General features: G+C 41.1%; 1 protein-coding gene across 1 annotated transcript in view; it reads left to right on the top strand.

Annotated features, from left to right (window-relative positions):
- Nucleotides 1–26451, top strand: part of LOC140362203 (ephrin type-A receptor 7) — a 306144-nt gene that overhangs the window by 211595 nt on the left and 68098 nt on the right. The window contains exons 6-8 of the mRNA XM_072448279.1: nt 6360–6484; nt 14610–14850; nt 17530–17638. Of these exons, the coding sequence (XP_072304380.1) occupies nt 6360–6484; nt 14610–14850; nt 17530–17638 (475 nt within the window). The remainder of the gene's footprint in view (nt 1–6359; nt 6485–14609; nt 14851–17529; nt 17639–26451) is intronic.

The raw sequence follows: 26451 nt of genomic DNA, 5'->3' as shown, positions 1-26451 counted from the left end.
CCAGGACCTGCTGCAGAGAGACAAGTGCCAACCACTCTGCCACTGCAAACGAGGAACATTATGACCAGTTTTCACAGAGTAAATAAACTGTTATTTGGGGAAATAATCGCCGCCTTTTGCTCGGGCTCGTTACTCTGAACACGTGAACAGGCTTTAAACACTTATTTACCGTCACTTATTCTGACCTGAGACGCCACATGTCATCACAACATCCCAACATCCCAACATCACAACATCACAACATCACAACATCCCAACATCACAACATCCCAACGTCCCAACGTCCCAACGTCCCAACGTCACAACGTCTCAACGTCACAACGTCCCAACGTCCCAACGTCCCAACATCACAGCATCACAACATCTCAACATCTCAACATCACAACATCACAACATCACAACATCTCAACATCTCAACATCACAACATCACAACACCACATCACAACATCCCAACACCGCAACGTCCCAACGTCCCAACGTCCCAACGTCACAACGTCACAACGTCACAACGTCCCAACACCACAACACCACAACATCACAACATCCCAGAATATAATGGTAAAATCTGCTGTTTAATGGTCACATTGTTTGACCTGGTTCATGGTTCTTTTCTCTGAGCCACAGGAAACAATAACTGACCAAAGCCAAAGACTCTAGTCGCCGTAAAAACCTAATATAGCAAGAAACGAATCATGTTAAGGTTCAATGTCTGTGTATTTCTGAAATCATGACTTCTGCGTCTGGACTGATCCTCCAGCTGTAGATGCTCTCGCTCTGTCAAACATGTGCCCGTCATTAAACACCAACATGTGCCCGTCATTAAACACAAACACAAACATGTGCCCGTCATTAAACACAAACATGTGCCCGTCATTAAACACAAACATGTGCCCGTCATTAAACACAAACACAAACATGTGCCCGTCATTAAACACCAACATGTGCCCGTCATTAAACACAAACATGTGCCCGTCATTAAACACCAACATGTGCCCGTCATTAAACACAAACATGTGCCCGTCATTAAACACAAACACAAACATGTGCCCGTCATTAAACACCAACATGTGCCCGTCATTAAACACAAACATGTGCCCGTCATTAAACACAAACACAAACATGTGCCCGTCATTAAACACCAACATGTGCCCGTCATTAAACACAAACATGTGCCCGTCATTAAACACCAACATGTGCCCGTCATTAAACACAAACATGTGCCCGTCATTAAACACAAACATGTGCCCGTCATTAAACACAAACATGTGCCCGTCATTAAACACCAACATGTGCCCGTCATTAAACACAAACATGTGCCCGTCATTAAACACCAACATGTGCCCGTCATTAAACACCAACATGTGCCCGTCATTAAACACAAACATGTGCCCGTCATTAAACACCAACATGTGCCCGTCATTAAACACCAACATGTGCCCGTCATTAAACACAAACATGTGCCCGTCATTAAACACCAACATGTGCCCGTCATTAAACACCAACATGTGCCCGTCATTAAACACAAACATGTGCCCGTCATTAAACACAAACATGTGCCCGTCATTAAACACAAACATGTGCCCGTCATTAAACACCAACATGTGCCCGTCATTAAACACAAACATGTGCCCGTCATTAAACACAAACATGTGCCCGTCATTAAACACAAACATGTGCCCGTCATTAAACACCAACATGTGCCCGTCATTAAACACAAACATGTGCCCGTCATTAAACACCAACATGTGCCCGTCATTAAACACCAACATGTGCCCGTCATTAAACACAAACATGTGCCCGTCATTAAACACCAACATGTGCCCGTCATTAAACACAAACATGTGCCCGTCATTAAACACAAACATGTGCCCGTCATTAAACACAAACATGTGCCCGTCATTAAACACCAACATGTGCCCGTCATTAAACACAAACATGTGCCCGTCATTAAACACCAACATGTGCCCGTCATTAAACACAAACATGTGCCCGTCATTAAACACAAACATGTGCCCGTCATTAAACACCAACATGTGCCCGTCATTAAACACCAACATGTGCCCGTCATTAAACACAAACATGTGCCCGTCATTAAACACCAACATGTGCCCGTCATTAAACACAAACATGTGCCCGTCATTAAACACAACATGTGCCCGTCATTAAACACAAACATGTGCCCGTCATTAAACACCAACATGTGCCCGTCATTAAACACAAACATGTGCCCGTCATTAAACACAAACATGTGCCCGTCATTAAACACAAACATGTGCCCGTCATTAAACACAAACATGTGCCCGTCATTAAACACCAACATGTGCCCGTCATTAAACACCAACATGTGCCCGTCATTAAACACAAACATTTGCCCGTCATTAAACACCAACATGTGCCCGTCATTAAACACAAACATGTGCCCGTCATTAAACACCAACATGTGCCCGTCATTAAACACCAACATGTGCCCGTCATTAAACACAAACATGTGCCCGTCATTAAACACAAACATGTGCCCGTCATTAAACACAAACATGTGCCCGTCATTAAACACCAACATGTGCCCGTCATTAAACACAAACATGTGCCCGTCATTAAACACAAACATGTGCCCGTCATTAAACACAAACATGTGCCCGTCATTAAACACCAACATGTGCCCGTCATTAAACACAAACATGTGCCCGTCATTAAACACAAACATGTGCCCGTCATTAAACACCAACATGTGCCCGTCATTAAACACAAACATGTGCCCGTCATTAAACACAAACATGTGCCCGTCATTAAACACCAACATGTGCCCGTCATTAAACACAAACACAAACATGTGCCCGTCATTAAACACAAACATGTGCCCGTCATTAAACACAAACATGTGCCCGTCATTAAAAACCAACATGTGCCCGTCATTAAACACAAACATGTGCCCGTCATTAAACACCAACATGTGCCCGTCATTAAACACAAACATGTGCCCGTCATTAAAAACCAACATGTGCCCGTCATTAAACACAAACATGTGCCCGTCATTAAACACAAACATGTGCCCGTCATTAAACACAAACATGTGCCCGTCATTAAACACCAACATGTGCCCGTCATTAAACACAAACATGTGCCCGTCATTAAACACAAACATGTGCCCGTTCTAAGCTCGATGTTGGCTCAGACCGTGTGAACCGCGGCGCGCTTCAAAAGTGTGATTCCTTCTCATTTTAAGTCCCTCTCGTCTTGTAGATAATATTCTTAAGCGCTGTAATTCCAAGAGGCTTCAGATCTCCCGCGCGCTTTCTCGCCGCCTTCATTGAAATATGTGTTGAATTAAAGAACAGCGGCGTCCACAGCACTTCCCTTCATCTTTACAGATATGACACGCACACGTATGAGCTTCTGGATTATTTACACGTTTATATCACGGCGATGCTTCTGTGGATGTGTCGCCTTGTTTCCGGTCGTTGGGCGGCGTAACCGGGGAGGCTCACTGAGGCCGTCGGCGCACGGATACGTCCCCGGAGAGACGTGAGCGCGGGGACGATTTCAGATGAGAATGGAGCGCAGGTTTCCTCCTCTGATGAAGCGTCCGGGTGAAAATGTGCGATTATTACGGGTTCTAACGCCCATTTCACTCAAACATAATCGGAGTATGATTCGCCTGGTTTGACAGTTTTGGTGAAGTTTATCCGTGCACTTGATGGTTGGGCAGGGGCAGCGGGCGTGGCACATGTGGAGATACTTCTGTTTCTAGCCGCGCGGTAAACGAGGGCCAAAGCTCGTCTCATTTGCATAATGCATGAAAACACCTTTATTTCACCCTGGAGAGACGCAGAGACCACGAGAATGCACTGTTTAGCAAGCTTTATTCGTGAGTTATTTGGCGCTCAGACCCCGGCGGAAGACGTTGCAATCATGGGCACTCCATGATCTATTTGTATTAGATGTCTCCCCCCGGAGCCTGGAGACTGGTGGTGGTAGATGTGAAGAGAAGGTAGAGGATGAGGGGAATGTAGAGGAGGAGCTGGGGAGGTGGTGGGTCGCAGTACGTTTTGAGCGGTCGAGCCGTTCAGAGGACCGAATGGGGATGAGGAGCAGGTGCGAGGGCCATGATGCAGACGCCCCCTGACCTTTCACCCTCCTTCTTTGGCCAGGAAAAACTGCATAACCTCTTTGGGATAAGCGCAGAAACCTGGGAGAGTCCATGGTGAAGGAGGGATCTGACTCTCACAGACGGACAGGCTTGAGTGCGACGATGGCGCTGGGGAGAGGGGTCCTTCCATGGAGGCCTTGACGTAGATGGATGGAGTTAGGTCTTCCAGGCTGAATTTACGCAGGCTTCATTTGTCAAACTGTTGGACAAATGTGTTCATCGTAAACTGTCTCTGCATTTTAGATGTTTTTTTTTGTTCTAGTCCTGGTTTAGACCTGGTTTACTCTTGGTTTAGTCCTGGTTTAGTCCTTGTTTAGTCCTGGTTTAGTCCTTGTTTAGTCCTGGTTTAGTCCTGGTTTAGACCTGGTTTAGTCCTGCTTTAGTCCTGGTTTAGTTCTAGTTTAGTCCTGGTCTAATCCTGGTTTAGACCTGGTTTAGTCCCGATTTAGTCCTGGTTTAGTCTTGGTTTAGTTCTAATTTAGTCCTGGTCTAATCCTGGTTTAGTCCTGGTTTAGTCCTGGTTTTGTCCTGGTTTAGTCCTAGTCTAATCCTGGTTTAGTCCCGATTTAGTCCTGGTTTAGTCCTGGTTTAGTCCCGATTTAGTCCTGGTTTAGTCCTGGTTTAGTTCTAATTTAGTCCTGGTCCAATCCTGGTTTAGTCCTGGTCTAATCCTGGTTTAGTCCTGGTCTTGTCCTGGTTTAGTCCTGGTTTAGTTCCTGGTTTAGTCCTGGTTTAGTCCTGGTTTAGTCCTGGTTTAGTCCTGGTTTAGTCCTGGTTTAGTCCTAGTTTATTCCTGGTCTTGTCCTGGTTTAATCCTGGTTTAGTTCCTGGTTTCACTCAGTGCATGATATATCACTTTATATTAACAAAACATAATGATTCCTTAATAAATCGTGACCAAAGACCTAAATTTATAATAAACATAAAAAATATGAATGTTACCATAATTGTTACCATGGATACAATCCCATCAAACAAAGTAATAATTAGAAAGACATGAAAAGCTGTCATATGCACTTTGATTTAAAAAGTAATGGCTCATTATTTCTGACGTTTAATGCTATAAATTAATGTAAATATATATATTTTTTCATCATTTCAAATACTTGATATTCATATCTAATTAAAACAGTCAAAAAATTCAGCCACAGTTTTTTAATACAGGATTTTGAACTGTCTCTGTCCGTGGTGCTGATCGTGTGGATACTGTTATATGAGTTTAATGGTTGACAAAATGTGTCGTTTTAAAAATGTAAAGCAGGAAAAATGAAGAGTTATGACTTTATAATAATGTGCTTGAAGACTGCACATGGACTTCCCCCTGACGTGTGCAGGACGTGTGTAGGACGTGTGTAGGACGTGTGCAGGACGTGTGCAGGACGTGTGCAGGGCGTGTGTAGGACGTGTGTAGGACGTGTGTAGGAGGTGTGCAGGACGTGTGCAGGACGTGTGTAGGACGTGTGCAGGGCGTGTGCAGGACGTGTGCAGGACGTGTGCAGGACGTGTGTAGGACGTGTGCAGGACGTGTGTAGGACGTGTGTAGGACGTGTGCAGGACGTGTGCAGGACATGTGCAGGACATATGTAGGACGTGTGTAGGATGTGTGTAGGACGCGTGTAGAACGTGTGCAGGACGTGTGTAGGACGTGTGCAGGACGTGTGCAGGACGTGTGCAGGACGTGTGCAGGACATATGTAGGACGTGTGTAGGATGTGTGTAGGACGCGTGTAGAACGTGTGCAGGACGTGTGTAGGACGTGTGCAGGACGTGTGCAGGACGTGTGCAGGACGTGTGCAGGACGTGTGTAGGACGCGTGTAGAACGTGTGCAGGACGTGTGCAGGACGTGTGCAGGACGTGTGCAGGACGTGTGCAGGACGTGTGCAGGACGTGTGCAGGACGTGTGTAGAACTCTCTCTCTCTCTCTTCTCTTCTCTCTCTCTCTCTTCTCTCTCTCTCTCTCTCTCTCTCCACGTCTCTCCTTTCGTCCCGAGTGAGAGGGGGATGAACGTTGTTGTGAAGTCTGATCCGACTTTCCTTTCGTGAAACCCTCTGGTTGAACTTTAACACTTCCATTTGATTTTGTTTAACTTTCTGGAAACGTACAATTCTCTCTTCAAGTTAGAACATTTTGTGTGTATTTTCTGTGTATTGTGTGTACTTTCTGTGTATTGTGTGTATTGTGTGTATTTACTGTCTGGTGTGTGGTTTCAGTGCCGTCTCTGATCAGCGAGCTGCGAGCGGAGAAGATCGAGGAGAAGAGCGTGACGCTGGTTTGGAGAGAACCCAACGACCTCAAGAGGAGCAGGACCGAGTACGAAGTCAAGTACTACGAGAAGGTATTTGTGCCCTTAAAATACTGCCTCAGCCAAGTATTATGAGAAGGTATTTATGCCCTCAAAATACTGCCTCAGCCAAGTATTATGAGAAGGTATTTGTGCTCTTAAAATACTGCATAAGTCAAGTACTACGAGAAGGTATTTGAGCTCTTAAAATACTGCGTAAGCCAAGTACTATGAGAAGGTATTCGTGCCCTTAAAATACTGCGTAAGCCAAGTACTACGAGAAGGTATTTGTGCTCTTAAAATACTGCGTAAGCCAAGTACTACGAGAAGGTATTTGTGCTCTTAAAATACTGCATAAGTCAAGTACTACGAGAAGGTATTTGTGCTCTTAAAATACTGCGTAAGCCAAGTACTACGAGAAGGTATTTGTGCTCTTAAAATACTGCATAAGTCGAGAACTACGAGAAGGTATTTGTGCTCTTAAAATACTGCATAAGTCAAGTACTACGAGAAGGTATTTGTGCTCTTAAAATACTGCGTAAGCCAAGTACTAAGAGAAGGTATTTGTGCTCTTAAAATACTGCGTAAGCCAAGTACTAAGAGAAGGTATTTGTGCTCTTAAAATACTGCATAAGCCAAGTACTACGAGAAGGTATTTGTGCTCTTAAAATACTGCGTAAGCCAAGTACTACGAGAAGGTATTTGTGCCCTTAAAATACTGCCTCAGCCAAGTATTATGAGAAGGTATTTATGCCCTCAAAATACTGCCTCAGCCAAGTATTATGAGAAGGTATTTGTGCTCTTAAAATACTGCATAAGTCAAGTACTACGAGAAGGTATTTGTGCTCTTAAAATACTGCGTAAGCCAAGTACTATGAGAAGGTATTCGTGCCCTTAAAATACTGCGTAAGCCAAGTACTACGAGAAGGTATTTGTGCTCTTAAAATACTGCGTAAGCCAAGTACTACGAGAAGGTATTTGTGCTCTTAAAATACTGCATAAGTCAAGTACTACGAGAAGGTATTTGTGCTCTTAAAATACTGCGTAAGCCAAGTACTACGAGAAGGTATTTGTGCTCTTAAAATACTGCATAAGTCGAGAACTACGAGAAGGTATTTGTGCTCTTAAAATACTGCATAAGTCAAGTACTACGAGAAGGTATTTGTGCTCTTAAAATACTGCGTAAGCCAAGTACTAAGAGAAGGTATTTGTGCTCTTAAAATACTGCGTAAGCCAAGTACTAAGAGAAGGTATTTGTGCTCTTAAAATACTGCATAAGCCAAGTACTACGAGAAGGTATTTGTGCTCTTAAAATACTGCGTAAGCCAAGTACTACGAGAAGGTATTTGTGCTCTTAAAATACTGCGTAAGCCAAGTACTACGAGAAGGTATTTGTGCTCTTAAAATACTGCATAAGTCGAGAACTACGAGAAGGTATTTGTGCTCTTAAAATACTGCATAAGTCAAGTACTACGAGAAGGTATTTGTGCTCTTAAAATACTGCGTAAGCCAAGTACTAAGAGAAGGTATTTGTGCTCTTAAAATACTGCGTAAGCCAAGTACTAAGAGAAGGTATTTGTGCTCTTAAAATACTGCATAAGCCAAGTACTACGAGAAGGTATTTGTGCTCTTAAAATACTGCGTAAGCCAAGTACTACGAGAAGGTATTTGTGCTCTTAAAATACTGCATAAGTCAAGTACTACGAGAAGGTATTTGTGCTCTTAAAATACTGCGTAAGTCAAGTACTACGAGGCCCCTTCAGTCCTCGAGAAGTGGTGGGCGGGACTAGAGCCGAGGCCAAGCGAATGAGTGGTCAGTTCTGAACGTGCGACCTCCAAAACAACACAACGTCTGATTGGACACTGCCGGACGTCTTGAATGTTCCTGAATGCTCCTGGATGTTCCTGGATGTTCCTCAATTTTCCTGAATGTTCCTGGATTTTCCTGAATGTTCTTGGATGTTCCTGGATGTTCCTCAATGTTCCTGAATGTTCCTGGATGTTCCTGAATGTTCTTGGATGTTCCTGGATGTTCCTCAATGTTCCTGAATGTTCCTGGATGTTCCTGAATGTTCTTGGATGTTCCTGGATGTTCCTGAATGTTCCTGGATGTTCCCGGATGTTCCAGGATGTTCCTGAATGTTTCTGGATGTTCCCGGATGTTCCTGAATGTTCCTGGATGTTCCCGAATGTTCCTGAATGATCCTGGATGTTCCTGGATGTTCCTGAATGTTTTTGGATGTTCCTGGATGTTCCTAAATGTTCCTGGATGTTCCTGAATGTTCCTGGATGTTCCTGAATGTTCCTGAATGATCCTGGATGTTCCTGGATGTTCTCGAATGTTTCTGGATGTTCCTGGATGTTCCTAAATGTTCCTGAATGTTCCTGGATGTTCCCGGATGTTCCTGGATGTTCCTGAATGATCCTGAAGGTTCCTGAATGTTCCTGGATGTTCCTGAATGTTCCCGGATGTTCCCGGATGTTCCTGGATGTTCCTGAATGATCCTGATGGTTCCTGAATGTTCCTGGATGTTCCTAAATGTTCCTGAATGTTCCTGGATGTTCCCGGATGTTCCTGGATGTTCCTGAATGATCCTGATGGTTCCTGAATGTTCCTGGATGTTCCTGAATGTTCCTGGATGTTCCCGGATGTTCCTGGATGTTCCTGAATGATCCTGAAGGTTCCTGAATGTTCCTGGATGTTCCTGAATGCTCCGTACGTAAAGGACAAAGAGGCGTGTTTGGAGCTTCAGCAGAGTTTTACTTTAAAGACGAGCTAAAAATATCATGCTCATTACGTCTGAGTGTCACAGAGAGAAGAGCGGAAAAGACCGGAACCAAACCAGGACTGACCCAGGTCCAAACCAGGACTGACCCAGGTCCAAACCAGGACTGACCCAGGTCCAAACCAGGACTGACCCAGGTCCAAACCAGGACTGACCCAGGTCCAAACTAAACCAGGACATATGAAACATTAAATATTTCATGTAGAGTTTGAATTCATTATTTGATGTTTATTTTATTTGCTTTGCACTTTTTTCACGTCTTTTAACCAGATTGAATAAAAAGTCGTGTCATTTCCGGAGCTGAGACTAAAACACAAACTTCTCTCTTATGTAACTCCCGTACGAGTCGTTCCTGCCCTTCCGTCGCCCCTGACGACGTGAGCGAAGCCCCGTGTCTCCGATCGCGCCCGTAATCTTGTGCGTTTGTCACGCTTCACGTCGCATTCCTCCTGCGCCGCGCTCGCATCGGTCACACGCGCTCCATTTTACGCCTCCGCCATATTTAATAAAGCCGCGCAATCGTTTTTATTCAGACGCCGCAGACGAAGACGAAGACGGCGGGCGAACAATACGCGCTTCGAGGAGACGGACGGCCGCTGTAATCTGGAGACTAATTGGTTTCCAAGTGACGATCTTTTACAACATGTTCCACTGTACGAACTGCATTTGTTTGTTTGTTTGTTTGTTTGTTTGTTTGAAGTCTGAAGTATTTCCTGTCAAAACACACATACGTACACAACACATACACAATACAATGACGTGTAAATAGATATGTGAGGATATCAAGGTGAGGAAAGTTCGTTTGTGGATGAAAGATGCAAACAATTAAAAACATAAACAATCATTTTAGAACTGACCTAAAAGGAGAAAAGCACAGCAGATCCTTTCAGTCGAACGCACAACTTTATAATGAGCCTAGACGCTTTTTGACGCTCATAGAAAATCAATTAACGGATCAAATTAAGATAGTTTAAATTGTACTTATCTATGGAGACAGCTGTGTACGTGTTGGAGCATTAAAACATCCGTAAACATGTTTAACGGACACATAATGGGACTTTTATCCATCGCTCCTCATCAAAAACACACCCGGAGTTGTTTTTATTTGATGTTTTATTCGTCCTGTTTACGAGCTCGTCATAAAAACACTCACGTTTCAAATGCCAGATTTGTGACGTCAAACGTCGAGGTCGGGAGGTTTTTAAGTCCATTAATCATCACCAGATTCGCTCTGAGCGTTTATGTCTCTCATCGCGCACGTCCAAGCAAACTAGGTTTACCGTATTTTCCGGAATATAAGTCGCACCAGCCAAAAAAATGCATAATGAAGAAGAAAAAAACATATATAAGTTGTATTGGAGTATGAAATGCAGGTGTGAAAATAACAATTAATATCACATATAAGTCGCTCCGGGGAATAAGTATGAGTATAAATATAAGTATAAGTCGCAGTCTGGCCAAAACTATGAAAAAAGGTGCCACTTATAGTCCGGAAAATACGGTAGTTTGTTTATGAACGTGCTCAAAATAAACCCTTAAACAGTATGAAACGTACAGATCCTGCTCTCGAAATGTAGTACAAGTGAAGATATCCATTTTAAATTTCTAAAATACCTCAAATTGTGTCTTTTGTACTTCCCGCCGCTGCCAAAAACAATACAAATACTGCAGAATATGTACCTTTAAGTAGTTTCAATTGTTTTCCCCTTCACGTTCAGCACATGTTTATAACTAATCCACTATCACATCAAAATGCAATCAAATCACATAATATGTCAGGCCGTAATTACCGTATTTGTCACACGTCTCTCGTTGTATATAAAACACGTTCATTAGATATGCAGATAAACATGTTTGTGAGCCGCGCAGCGACATACGGACGTCCGCGCTGCGCAGCTCCCACGGACTCTGATTCACTCACACCTTTTTATACATCCAAGTCACAGCACATTGTCCTCCCGCACAAACACGGAGCGGCTTCACTATTTATCACGTGTTAGCGCCATTAGAACCGCCGCCGTCGGCTCGTGCGACCTGGAAACCTCGATATCAGTCGTGTCGGTTTGACTTTTTAACAATTATCTTGCCAAGAACTAACGATAGGATGAGATTGTTGAACGTGATTGAAACTTTTTTTAAACTGATTTACTAAAGCTAAAGGATGTTCACTTCTCTAGTTCTTTAAGATGAGTGAGTCTGGTCCCAAACTCAAACAGAACTGTGCAATCAGCTTACCGTATTTTCTCGAGTATAAGTCGCACCAGCCAAAAAATGCACAATAGAGAAGAAAAAAACATATATAAGTCACATATTTGGGGGAAATATATTTGATAAAATCCAAAACCAAGAACAGACATTTGAAATGTCTGTTTAAAATAATAACAGATGAGAGAACATGGTGAATAGGTGTACGTATGCTAACGCTAACACCTTCAGCTACATGACGTATGCTAACGCTAACACCTTCAGCTACATGACGTATGCTAACGCTAACAACTTCAGCTACATGACGTATGCTAACGCTAACACCTTCGGCTATATGACGTATGCTAACGCTAACACCTTCGGCTACATGACGTATGCTAACGCTAACACCTTCAGCTACATGACGTATGCTAACGCTAACACCTTCAGCTACATGACGTATGCTAACGCTAACATTTTCAGCTACATGACGTATGCTAACGCTAACACCTTCAGCTACATGACGTATGCTAACGCTAACACCTTCAGCTACATGAGGCACAGACAGAACTGTGGTAAGTGTCTGGTATGTTAACGTAACATATGAACAGTTATTCAGATAACTATAGCATAAAGAACATGCTAACAAGTTTAGCAAAATGAATGAATTCTTCTTCCTCTGTGTCACTTCTAAACAACTCCACAAACTCCAGAGGAAGAGGAAGTGCAGATTCTTCTTCTGCGTCGCTTAGAGCCTAGAGCGCCCTCTTGTGGTCGTCAGAGTGAATAATATCACATATAAGTCCCCCTGGAGTATAAGTCGCACCCCGGCCAAAACTATGAAAAATGAAATTACGGTAGTTTATTTCAGCGACACGTGTGAAACAGGAGCTCGTTCGTCGGCCTTGTTTAGAATCTTTTACCGCAGATTAACGCGGGTTGATGCTTTGGCAAAGGCACGTTCATTTGTAGAGCACGGTTCATCCACATGACGGGGAAAAATGCAGTAAAATCGCGAAACGGATAAAGACGTAAAAGAAAAGACGCAAATACAATCCCGTCAGTCCAAGCACAGCAAAACTAATCCGTTTTTAGCTGATATTTGAGTATTGTCGGAGTGGAACCTGTCTCACATCTTCAGATTTCAGCTGCAGAAAACTGGAAACGACTGAAATAATTGATTCTGCAGAAAACCCACAATGTTTTTTCAGTCTCTGTGATTTTTGTTTTTCTCCTCGTAAACAGCGGCGGTTGTTTTGATGCGGTCGGACCGTGATGATGAAAGCGACCCGACTCACGGCTTTGAAAAGTATTTGCGAAGTGTGTATTCGTGGCTCGTCTGGAGAAAGTTATTTTTGCCCCAAAGTGATTGTGGCATGAGCCGGTACTGCACCATCAAACATCAGGTTTAGTGTGGATCTTCTTACCACCGCAACAATGGAATTTACAGTATTTAATGAAGATTTTGCACATGTAAAATCAAGAAAAGGATAATTTAATACATAATAAACTGTCTGATTCTTGCTTGTTAGTTTGTTTTCTCTCTAAATGTCTAAAACAACAACTACAACATCACTCTCAAAAAAGAGAGTGTTATGTCTCTAACAGACATAAAACAAATCAAAAAAATATTTTTTACGGACTTTGGACTGTCTGGTTGGTATTTTTATTTGAATATGCCTTAATTCTGTTTGTGAATGTTTGTTATTTATTTTATTTATTTTATTTATTTTATTTATTTTATTTATTTTATTTATTTTATTTATTTTATTTATTTTATTTATTTTATTTAGTATTTATGTATTCATTATTTATTTATTTATTATGTATTTATTATTTAATTATTTTGTTAATATCATCATTATTATATTATATATTATTTATTTATTTATGTATTTATAATTTTATTTTTCTTTTAAATCATTTTTTTATTTTTTATTTTTTAATAGGGAATGTATTATTTATTCTTTATTTTTTTTGTATGTATTATTTATTATTTATGTTTCATGTATGTATTATTTATTCTTTATGTTTCATGTATGTATTATTTATTCTGTATGTTTTATGTATGTATTTTTTATTCTGTATGTTTCATGTATGTATTATTTATTCTGTATGTTTCATGTATGTATTATTTATTCTGTATGTTTTATGTATGTAATGTATGTTTTATGTATGTATTATTTATTCTGTATGTTTCATGTATGTATTATTTATTCTGTATGTTTTATGTATGTAATGTATGTTTCATGTATGTATTATTTATTCTGTATGTTTCATGTATGTATTATTTATTCTGTATGTTTTATGTATGTAATGTATGTTTCATGTATGTATTATTTATTCTGTATGTTTCATGTATGTATTATTTATTCTGTATGTTTTATGTATGTATTATTTATTCTGTATGTTTCATGTATGTATTATTTATTCTGTATGTTTCATGTATGTATTATTTATTCTGTATGTTTTATGTATGTAATGTATGTTTCATGTATGTATTATTTATTCTGTATGTTTTATGTATGTATTATTTATTCTGTATGTTTTATGTATGTAATGTATGTTTTATGTATGTATTATTTATTCTGTATGTTTCATGTATGTATTATTTATTCTGTATGTTTTATGTACGTAATGTATGTTTCATGTATGTATTATTTATTCTGTATGTTTCATGTATGTATTATTTATTCTGTATGTTTCATGTATGTATTATTTATTCTGTATGTTTTATGTATGTATTATTTATTCTGTATGTTTTATGTATGTATTATTTATTCTGTATGTTTCATGTATGTATTATTTATTCTGTATGTTTCATGTATGTATTATTTATTCTGTATGTTTTATGTATGTATTATTTATTCTGTATGTTTCATGTATGTATTATTTATTCTGTATGTTTTATGTATGTATTATTTATTCTGTATGTTTCATGTATGTATTATTTATTCTGTATGTTTCATGTATGTATTATTTATTCTGTATGTTTTATGTATGTAATGTATGTTTCATGTATGTATTATTTATTCTGTATGTTTCATGTATGTATTATTTATTCTGTATGTTTTATGTATGTATTATTTATTCTGTATGTTTCATGTATGTATTATTTATTCTGTATGTTTCATGTATGTATTATTTATTCTGTATGTTTCATGTATGTATTATGATGGATCTAAATGTCCTCGTTTGTCCGTCTCCAGGAGCAGAAGGACCAGAGTTACTCCACCGTGAAAACCGCCTCCACTCGGATCAGCGTCCACAACCTGAAGCCCGGGACCACCTACGTGTTCCTGATCCGGCCCTTCTCCAGCGCGGCGCCGCCCTCTGGCCTGGCCCCGCTCTCCTCTGCCTCGGCGTCCTCCTCTGCGTCCACGTCGTCGGCTCCGCCCGTCGACTTCGGGGCCTTCAGCGCTCCTCTGGAACTGCAGACGCTCGGGGAACGTGAGTATATAATATAAAACCGACTTAATATTCGCTGCGTTCTGATCGTCAGAACCGGTTTATGGACGACACAGACTCTACAACAAAAAGACCACGAGGACATTTTTATATCAAAGTTAAAAAAAGACCAAACAACGTCCGTGATACGCTTTATTCGTAAATATTATCTATCTAGAACCCTCTCAACATTTATGTGGCTGATAATAAAAAACGCAATATACGATAAAATTTTAAACAAAGTCGACCTCCGTATAGATTTAATAAAATAGATTTAATAAAACATAAATAATTGCATTTTTCAGACGATAGTAAAGCTTATTTTTTTCTAATTTTTGAAACGCAGTGAAATGGAAGAGAAAAATACTTAAACAACGTCTTAAAGGAATAAAAGATACAGATAAAACGCTGCATTTTCGATGTCGCATGCTGATGACATCACAGAGGGATCCTGCTTAAGAACTCGGATCTACTTCCGGTCAGTTTTCCATTATTTTTCTCCACAAACTACAACTCGACTAACGTAAAATACTGACCACAGTTGATTCTCTCCCGCCAAACAAAGTCATGATGATAAAAACGTGAAAAACATAAACACACATAAAGCCCTTTAAACTGAGACAAAACGGACGCGATTTTCACATCATTTGCGATAAATGCGTTTTGTCTTTACAGTTTTATATTTCCGCTGTAACTGTAGCGCTGCGTTTATAACTAACGCTTCTCAAGACGTGTAACTTACCTACAATTAACCCTGTTCGAGCCGATTGTTTACACACAGGGGAATAATCTCGTCAGCGCTTTCATCTTACGAAATCGCGAGTTTTCGTCCCGTCGGAGCGCGTCGCCGATCTCAATGTAGAAACAGAAAGGGTCTATACTTCTCTGAGTGTAGAAACTAAAAGGGTCTATACTTCTCTGAGTGTAGAAACTAAAAGGGTCTATACTTCTCTGAGTGTAGAAACTAAAAGGGTCTATACTTCTCTGAGTGTAGAAACTAAAAGGGTCTATACTTCTCTGAGTGTAGAAACTAAAAGGGTCTATACTTCTCTGAGTGTAGAAACTAAAAGGGTCTATACTTCTCTGAGTGTAGAAACTAAAAGGGTCTATACTTCTCTGAGTGTAGAAACTAAAAGGGTCTATACTTCTCTGAGTGTAGAAACTAAAAGGGTCTATACTTCTCTGAGTGTAGAAACTAAAAGGGTCTATACTTCTCTGAGTGTAGAAACTAAAAGGGTCTATACTTCTCTGAGTGTAGAAACTAAAAGGGTCTATACTTCTCTGAGTGTAGAAACTAAAAGGGTCTATACTTCTCTGAGTGTAGAAACTAAAAGGGTCTATACTTCTCTGAGTGTAGAAACTAAAAGGGTCTATACTTCTCTGAGTGTAGAAACAGAAAGGGTCTATACTTCTCTGAGCTTTATTCCTCGCGCCGCAGCAGATGGGCGACGTTTTCCTTCTTCCTTCGTCTTCCGGAGAGAACGCACTGAAGTCATTCACGCGACAGCTGCGGCGAAGGTTTTAAACAAATGATAAATGTCCTGAGTTATTAACGCGCGTCGCGTAATAAACACCAATGTGACTTTAATTGGTCTTTAACGGTGGAAAACCAAACTGTTTATCGTTGTTAATAATGTGTGTAATAAACACTAATAAACAGTGTTTCAGCCTTTACTCTGAATGTAAAAAAGTACTAAATAAAACTGAATAACAACCAAATTTGTACTTTACTAGAACTAAAATCAGGGCAAAACTAAACTACGGCAAGAACCATTTAAACTGAAACCAAACCCTGGTCCCTGGTTCTGTTCCTGGTTCTGTTCCTGGTCCAGGTCCTGGTCCTGGTTCTGGTCCTGGTCCTGGTCCCGTTCCCGTTCCCGGTCCCTGGTCCTAGTTCTGTTCCTGGTTCTGGTTCTGGTTCTGGTCCCTGGTCCCTGGTCCCTGGTCCCTGGTCCCTGGTCCCTGGCCCCTGGCCCCTGGTCCTGGTCCTGGTCCTGGTCCTGCATCCTAAGTGCAGAACAGCGCCCTCTGCTGTCAGAGTTATACAGCTGCATTTTAAAACAAGAATTTAGCTTCTTTGTGGAAGTTTTGTGTTTTTTTAAAGTTTCAATTCAATTTGTTTTTGCAATGCCCAAAATCACTCGACGGTTGCCTCTGAGGGCCACAGCGAAAAACGAATTAAGACTAGTCAATAATTAGCATTTGTCATTAGCATAAAAACAAAGAAAATGTCCTGCTCTAAATGTTAATTACATTTTTCTAAATTATTTCGAGCAGGACTTAAATAAACAATTACTTTATCTGACCGCGTGTCACCACTATGTTTAAATTGCTCTAAAATATATATAAGCCCGTTTTCCTCCTCACTTCTGCTGCTGATGCTCGGCTCAAGTCACGGTGTCGTTCAGTGCCCTCTACAGGCCGCTGAGCAGTACTGCGGGAAGCTCGATTCTTCTTTTCTCGCCTCTTTTCAGTCTGTGGTCGTGTTCAGAGCCCCGTTCACGCTCCGCTCTCTCTAACTAGTCTTAAAAACGAGTCTTTGTTCGTGCTTTACTAAGACAGGAATAAATGCAGTTAATATCAAGTGTTAGCAGATTTTTTGATACATTTTTAACCAAATAAATTGAAATATGGCGACTGAAGACAGAAGATTTACAATGTAAAATCTTGTTGTGGTTCCAGTGGCGTTGGCGTCCAGCGAGCAGAACCCGGTGGTCATCATCGTGATCATCTCCGTGGCGGCGCTCATCGTGCTGCTGTCCATGGGAGTGGGCGTGGTCGTCTGGAGGAGGTAACACCGACTTTTCCACCGTTCACACATCGAGCTATCACATTTACTGTGCGTCCGAGTCTAAAGAACACACGTTTTGCCTTTTTTGTGTGGAGTAAGAACGTCAAGATGATCAGGTTAAGTCGATGATCGTGATTATTCGGGCCACAAAGTGACTGTAAGAAGCAAAAAATAAGAATCGGGACAATTTTAGAAGCAAAATGAAGTCTTTTAGTTCATTCTAGAGTCCAAAATATAGACGTAAATGAAAATTACCAGACTATTTTCCGGACGATAAGTCGCACCAGCCAAAAAATGCATAATAGAGAAGAAAAAAACATATATATAAGTTGCACTGGAGGATGAAATGCGGTTTTAAGTGTGAAAATAACAAATAATATCACATGTAAGTTGCTCCGGAGTATAAGTATAAATATAAGTATAAGTCGCACCCCGGCCAAAACTGAAAAAAGGTGCGAAAAATAAGGTATCTGCTTGTTTGTATCACATTTTACTTTATTTTGTCCTTCAGAAAGTTCAGTTTCATCCCTAGTGTGGAGCTTTGCATGTTCTGCCTGTGTCTGGTTCGGTTTCTCCTGCTTTTCTCCATCAAACAAAACAAAACAATAGACATTTGCGTTGATATTTCACACGTGAGAATGAATTCTTTCGGGTGCGTCATCTGTATCAGTATTCTGACATCCGTCCGCCCGTCACTAACGCCTTCGCCGGCAGCTGGAGCATTAAACGCTTCACAGATTCTGCACAGTATCGCGCTCCTTCTGCCCGCCGCACACACTTCCCCACCGGAGTCCGTCGGCGCCCGCTGGACCCTGACGGTCGGGGATTGAGCTCTGCGTTTCCGGGACATTGCCCAGACGCTTTGGTGGAAGTGTCCGATCAGAGCGTTCTCCCGTTCTGAGGCCGCTTCACCCTTCGCCCCCCCGTGATCCCCGGCGCGCCCCCCGTGATCCCCCGTGATATCATCCGCCGCCGCCGCCCTGAAACCTGTCCACGCCATCGATCCCCGGGGGCGATCGGGCGACGCAAAGAGGGATTTGAAGAAGAAAATGATAAAGATGTCCGAGGTACAGCGGCGGTTCAATCTTTTACCGCGGCGCCGGAGCAGCCGGGCGTGAAAAGGAGTCGATGGACACTTCGACTCACCGACGAGAAGATGGAGGAACTGCACGAAGACCACGGCTGTTTATTACTGCAATTTGATCAGATTTTAATACACTTTTGGACACAATCGTCTAAGTTATGTTGAAAATAAAACGTGCTTTCTCTAATTTACTAGTGAGACTCAAAACACAAGCTTAACAATGACAAAACCAAGAGTAAACCAAGGTTAAATCTTCTAAAAACACACATTTCCATGAAGAAAACGGTACATTTCTGTCGGATGGAGAAGCCTGGTGTTATTATCGATACTTGGATTTTCTTCTCAGTTGTAAATAGTTTGCATTCTTCTACTTATACTTGCAAATTAAAAACAAGCATATTGTGCAAAGCTTGAGAGAGCTTTTAGCCATGTTCTGTCCTTGTTACTTTGTCAAAAACATACACAGAGTTGTATGTAACATCATTCACGCTAGTTTGTTGTCTCTATTTTGACACATTTTGGTCCATTTATAGAGAGACCTCCTGATTGGACACTGGCAGCAGATGATGTGTGATGTTTTTCTTATTTTATTTTTTACCAAAGGCCAAAGCTTGCCGAACTCACCCTTTATTTATTATTGAATTAGATGTAGTTTTATTTATTGTATTCATTTTATTCATTTTATTCATTTTATTCATTTTATTCATTTTATTCATTTTGTTCATTTTGTTCATTTTATTCATTTTATGTTTTTCATTTATTTCATTTATTTAATTTATTTCATTTATTTCATTTATCACTTAAAAACATTGACTTTTTGGAGCTTTTAACCATAACATTTAACATTATTCTCGTCTTCTGAGCCTCACAAAACACACATTTCAAATTTCCTGAACATCCTGAACATTTCGGACTCAAACCATTACAACCGCCTGCTTTTCATTACAACGACAGGGCAAGCTAGCTTTTGTTCATTTCCCCGCGGTAATCCCCTCTGCCACCAGTAGATGGAGGAATACCTGCCTGATAAAGTGTTTTTAGATACGTTTTAAACACGACATGTCAAAGTAAAGGTAAGAGCACGTTAAAAGAACATCCATCCATCCATCCATTTTCTACCGCTTGTTCCCTTTCGGGGTCGCGGGTGACTGGAGCCTATCCCAGTGACTTCGGGCCTTAGGCGGGATACACCCTGGACAGTGGCCAACATGAAAAATGCAATTAATGCAGAATACGTGTCCTTTAAATATGAATTATTCCCAAATATTTTACATTTTCTCGTTCGTATATTGCGTATTTTCTGCCCGTGTTGAACCGGGTTAATCAGAAAGCCACGATCTCGAAATGTGCAAAGAAATCAATTCAAAGCAATTTACTTTTTCAAACCCAACATTTGACTCTTAATCGCTCGGAAAATATCACAAACGTGCTTCTGAACGCTTCTGAACGCCGGCGAGCCAAATGTGCCAAACGTGCCAAATGTGCCAAATGTGCCGGCGCCGCTCGACTCTCAGCTGAGCAAACGGAGCAGAATTTCATCAAAACACCGCGTGTTGACTGCGAAATCACCGCCGATTTTCACCATTTTTATTAGAACATCTTTGAATGGAACAAACAATCTCGCCAATTTCATTATTAAGCCAAAAATTTATTGTTTTTTTTCACTTCAGACGTTTGATAATTCACTTACCGTATTTTGCGCACAAAAAGACGCACTGGACTATAAAGCGCACCCAGGGCCGGCCCAAGCCTTCAGGGGGCCCTAAGCAAAAACATTTTTGGGGGCCCCTCACCATGTCAGTCTGCCCCAAATAAATTGTCTATTTGCTGTAACCCGACCCACCATTTTTCAAGTGGGTAGGTAGGTAGGAAAATTCTTTTTTTTTTTTAACTTTGAAGGCAAAAAAAAGATCCAAAATGAATTGTATGTTTGGTGTAACACTACCAAATTTTTTCAAGTGGGTAGGAAGGTAAATTATTTTTTATTTTTTTACTTTAAAGCATAAAAAAATCCAAATTTGTATATAGAATTTAATGATAATTTGCCTATGAAATTAAGTTAATATTATCATTTATCAAAAGAGATGCTACCGTAAATGTACAAAACAAAAAAATGAATTAGTCCATCCAATAAACTATTTTTGTACAGGACAAATGATTTTATTTTTTGGCCATTTTCATGTTGTAGAATCATCGAGGTCTTGGTCATCATATATGACAAATTCTGCATATTTCAGCCACTGTCAAATCCCGTTTTTTCTATTCTGCCAGTGACACGCAGTGACCGCCAGGGGTCAGGCTTCAACAGACAATGACTTGAACGTTCTCCGCTCATGTTAAGTTTCATTTTCATTTCTTTTTCGGCTTCGTAATATTTTTAGCGAGTCCCAGTGACACAAAATTATTCAACACGGCGCTTTTTTGAAAAAAACGGTTGGTGAGTCGGCGAAATATAAGAAAAATTAAAGAATTTGGCATAATTTTGACAAAATGCTGATATTTTTTTTCTGTCGGCTATAATTTTGACGGCTCGGTCGGGTTATGGCAAACAGACATATTATTTTGCTCTGCCTCATCAGAATCAGTTTTATTGCCATTGTCACTGAACACTTCACATATGGGAACAAAGGGCACCAAAACGCCAGGGCATCCGTTTGCCATCTAGGTTAGTTTATTCTCAACACCTCACCAGCTCAAATATTGCTAACTTAAATCCCACAATGCAACTTGGTATTCTGCTGACATCACCTCTACTCCCTGTACAAATAACACACCTCCCAGATATGTTTTTGTGCGTATTTGGGGGCGTTAAGGGTCTACAGCCACAGTAGCAGTTTAAATGAATGAACAGGGGGGTCTGGGGGCCCTCGCCCCGAAATGTTCTGTATTCTTTATTCTGGTGCATTTTAATGTGGTCCAGCCGATAGTGCTCCGTGCTAAAACCTCATCTCTTTGGTCAGTGTGATCCCGCATCCCGGATCCATCTCGAGTCACGCCACAGTTCAGTGATGATTCCGGCCTTCGTGCCTTCGTGCCTTCGTGCCTTCGTGCCTTCGTGCCTTCGTGCCTTCGTGCCTTCGTGCCTTCGTGCCTTCGTGCCTTCATGCCTTCGTACCTTCGTGCCTTCCGGCCTCTGACCACAGTTGACTGATAATTTCGCCCGTAAGCGCATTATTTGCGATAATATAATAGATCCATGGTCTCTCGACAGGAGCCATCTTGGCCCAAGATTCTTGGGGTCCTTTAAAAGGTGTCCGTGTTGTGCCGGAGTATAATGTAGTTTACATTTTGACAGAGCGCCGTGAGCGCCGTGTGTAGCGGTAGACTACTGTTCCCAGAATGCTTTACATACATGTTGGGACTTCTGTTTCCGGAGTACTGTAAACGTGCTTCTAGACGTGCATCGGTGTCTCTCGTGTCCCAAATCTTCTTTATACACCGTTTACCACACAAATCACTTCGAGGTCAGTAAGCAACCCAAAAATAAACCGTATATTAAGCGCAGGGACGGCTTTTGAGGACGTTAAAAGCTTTTCAGTGCGCCTTATAGTCCGGGAAATACGGTACTTGCTTCTTTTCTGAACTTAGTCTAAGCCCCGCCCAACTCTCTTATTGAATTACTCATCCACATTTACATCATACCTTCCTTTTGACTTGGTGTGACTTGATAGTTCTAATAACCCTAGTTCTTCTTCAAGGGTTCTTTATGTCAGATCTTCTCTTAACTCTTGGACTGGATGAAACCTCCGACGCTGAAAGCTGGAATGGGCGCGGCTCACAAAGGGCTACTTTGCATATGGCATTTGGTTTCTGTCGCTTTATGACAGTTTTATTTGATTCAGGGCGTGTAGCGGCGCCGCGCCCGCTGTGAGTACAACACGTTTGACCCGTAGTTTGAGGTCGTTCATCATGAGAACACGAGGAGCCAAATGTCATGTCAGACATTAGACCTGATCAAGTCGTGGTCAGGAGCCAGTCTGAGGAGAAATGGGCTCGTGTCACGGTGGAAAGAGCAAGTTAAAGGGAAAATGAAACGACTTATTTGTCTCATATTTTAATATCCTGTAAGTTAAGGGGTTTATTCATTTAAAAATCGTGCCTTGTTTTCTGTACTATGACTTTGTCCATTTATAAAGAAACTTCCTGGTTTGACACTGTCAGCAGATGACGTGTGATGTTTTTTATTATATTTTCTATATTTTTTTTTACCAAAGTCCAAAGCTTGCCTAACTCACCCATTATTTTTTTATTGAATTAAATTAATTTGATCTATTTTATTCATTTTATTTTATTCATTTTATTCATTTTATTCATTTTATTCATTTTATTCATTTTATTCATTTTATTCATTTTATTCATTTTATTTTTGCAGCTTGGACTTACTGAGGTCTAAAAAAAGAATAAAAAATAAGTAAGACAATGGAATAAAACCATTGTAAAACATTTAAAGGCACAAATCACGTTCATGTCGGACGTTCTCTTTCATGTAGAATCAGTCGAGTGATAAAAGAGCATAAATAATAGAGTTTTAATGAATAAAAAGCTATGAAATGATTAAAACTGACAGAAAAACTAAATAAATGAAATAAAATGAACATATATATGCGCTTTAAACTCTAAATGTGCTGATTTTATATTTCCTTAAAGTGCGTTCTACTTTTCCAAGTCTGGGCAATTTCTTATTTACGGTCATATTTTAGGCCCTTTAATAAGTCGTAGTAATTAACTTTAAGCGACACTTTAATGAGAGATTCTTAATAGACTTGTGCACACATTAATAACTAGTCGGTTTGTTCTGCGTTTAAACGGTTACAACCCGTTCTTAATGTTGACAATTCACTGGTGAAAAAACTTGCTTTCTAATTAACCATAATTGCTACAGATTTACCCAATTACCATAATTAGGAGTTATTAATAACGCGATTTGCCGGCGCGTTGGATCGGCACCAAAGCCTTGAATTACCAAATAGACTTTATTTAACTCTCATTTGAAACCATTTTCTCTTTCATTCCTTTAATCAATATCAATCAATGTTAATATTAATCAATATTGATAAATGTAGATTTTTGCTCATTATATTGGAGAAATTTCCAATAATTTACATTTTAAAATCGTAATTAGTAAGTTTTCTGCTTGTTTCGTCAGTCGGATTTTTCATTATTGCTTCATGATCGTGTCCTGCTTTAACAGTACGTGTCAGAAACATGTTTTACTAAAAAAAAATACGTGAAAAATATGTGATTTTTTTAAGTTTTGTGTCTTAATTAAGCTCAATTTGGTCTTGTTTTATTGGTCTCTATTAAAGGGCCCATCACAGGTTTTTACAATGTTCTAATTTAGACTTTATTTGGTGTATTTATGCCTGTTGTACATATAAATGATAGTTTTACACCAATCGAGCAGGTATTTGTGGAGAAAATGTTGAAAAATCTGTTGAAAATGACAGGAAGTGACATCACACCAGGGACAGGAAGTGACATCACACCAGGAACAGGAAGTGACATCACACCAGGGACACTCATACAGGTCAAAGTTTATGCAGAATTTACACAAAATAAACAACTTTTTTGACTTTTTAGACATTAATTCAACAAAATAAAGTCGCTCTCGTATATTTTTATTTGTATTTTTTTTTAAATTCTCGTTCCGTGTTCTCTCTTGCTCGTTCCGTGTTCTCTCTCTCGTCTCGTTCCGTGTTCTCTCTCGTCTCGTTCCGTGTTCTCTCTCTTGTCCCGTTCCGTGTTCTCTCTTGTCTCGTTCCGTGTTCTTTCTCGTCTCGTTCCGTGTTCTCTCTCGTCTCGTTCCGTGTTCTCTCTCTTGTCCCGTTCCGTGTTCTCTCTTGTCTCGTTCTGTGTTCTTTCTCGTCTCGTTCCGTGTTCTCTCTCTTGTCTCGTTCTGTGTTCTCTCTTGTCTCGTGTTCCGTGTTCTCTCTCGTCTCGTTCCGTGTTCTCTCTCTTGTCTCGTTCCGTGTTCTCTCTCGTCTCGTTCCGTGTTCTCTCTCTTGTCTCGTTCCGTGTTCTCTCTTGTCTCGTGTTCCGTGTTCTCTCTCGTCTCGTTCCGTGTTCTCTCTTGTTCTCTCTTGTCTTGTTCCGTGTTCCATGTTCTCTCTTGTCTCGTTCCGTGTTCTCTCTTGTTTTGTTCCGTGTTCTCTCTTGTCTCGTTCCGTGTTCTCTCTTGTTTTGTTCCGTGTTCTCTCTTGTCTCGTTCCGTGTTCTCTCTTGTCTCGTTCCGTGTTCTCTCTTGTCTCGTTCCGTGTTCTCTCTTGTTCTCTCTTGTCTCGTTCCGTGTTCTCTCTTGTTCTCTCTTGTCTTGTTCCGTGTTCCGTGTTCTCTCTTGTCTTGTTCCGTGTTCCGTGTTCTCTCTTGTCTCGTTCCGTGTTCTCTCTTGTCTCGTTCCGTGTTCTCTCTTGTCTCGTTCCGCGTTCTCTCTTGTCTCGTTCCGTGTTCTCTCTTGTTCTCTCTTGTCTCGTTCCGTGTTCTCTCTTGTCTCGTGTTCAATGTTCTCTCTCGTCTTGTTCCGTGTTCTCTCTTGTTCTCTCTTGTCTCGTGTTCCGTGTTCTCTCTTGTCTTGTTCCGTGTTCTCTCTTGTTCTCTCTTGTCTCGTGTTCCGTGTTCTCTCTTGTTCTCTCTTGTCTCGTGTTCCGTGTTCTCTCTTGTCTCGTTCCGTGTTCTCTCTCTTGTCTCGTTCCGTGTTCTCTCTCTTGTCTCGTGTTCCGTGTTCTCTCTTGTCTCGTTCCGTGTTCTCTCTCGTCTCGTTCCGTGTTCTCTCTCGTCTCGTTCCATGTTCTCTCTTGTCTCGTTCCGTGTTCTCTCTCTTGTCTCGTTCCGTGTTCTCTCTTGTCTCGTGTTCCGTGTTCTCTCTTGTCTTGTTCAGTGTTCTCTCTTGTTCTCTTGTCTCGTGTTCCGTGTTCTCTCTCGTCTCGTTCCGTGTTCTCTCTCTTGTCTCATTCCGTGTTCTCTCTTGTCTCGTGTTCCGTGTTCTCTCTCGTCTGGTTCCGTGTTCTCTCTCTTGTCTCGTTCCGTGTTCTCTCTTGTCTCGTGTTCTGTGTTCTCTCTTGTCTCATTCCGTGTTCTTTCTCGTCTGGTTCCGTGTTCTCTCTCGTCTCGTTCCGTGTTCGCTCTCGTCTCATTCCGTGTTCTCTCTTGTCTCGTTCCATGTTCTCTCTCGTCTCGTTCCGTGTTCTCTCTCGTCTCGTTCCGTGTTCGCTCTCGTCTCATTCCGTGTTCTCTCTTGTCTCGTTCCATGTTCTCTCTCGTCTCGTTCCGTGTTCTCTCTCGTCTCGTTCCGCGTTCGCTCTCGTCTCATTCCGTGTTCTCTCTTGTCTCGTTCCATGTTCTCTCTCGTCTCGTTCCGTGTTCTCTCTTGTCTTGTCATTTTAAAGGGCATCGTTTCACATTCACACTCTTTTTCTGCTCTTTTCCCGTGCGTTAAAATCCTCGAGGACCAGCTCACATTTGGCTAATCCCAATTCTGTCAAACCCCTCGCTGCTCGTCTCCTTTCCTGCCTTCCTTCCATTCCTCCTTGCTGGTCCATCTCGTCTCCTTGTCCCCTTGTCTCCTTGTCCGATTGTCCCCTTGTCTCTTTGTCCCCTTGTCTGCTTGTCCCCTTGTCTCCTTGTCCCCTTGTCTCTTTGTCCCCCTGTCTCCTTGTCTCCTTGTCACCCTGTCTCCTTGTCTCCTTGTCTCCTTGTCCACTTGTATCCTTGTCTCCCTGTCTCCCTGTCCCCT

This window comes from Eucyclogobius newberryi, unplaced genomic scaffold (genome assembly GCF_026437365.1).
Source record: "Eucyclogobius newberryi isolate DKJ021-1_F unplaced genomic scaffold, fEucNew1.0.hap1 SCAF_16, whole genome shotgun sequence".
NCBI lineage: Eukaryota > Metazoa > Chordata > Actinopteri > Gobiiformes > Gobiidae > Eucyclogobius > Eucyclogobius newberryi.
Note: the sequence above shows the minus strand (reverse complement) of the source record. Positions and strands in the feature narration are given on the sequence as shown.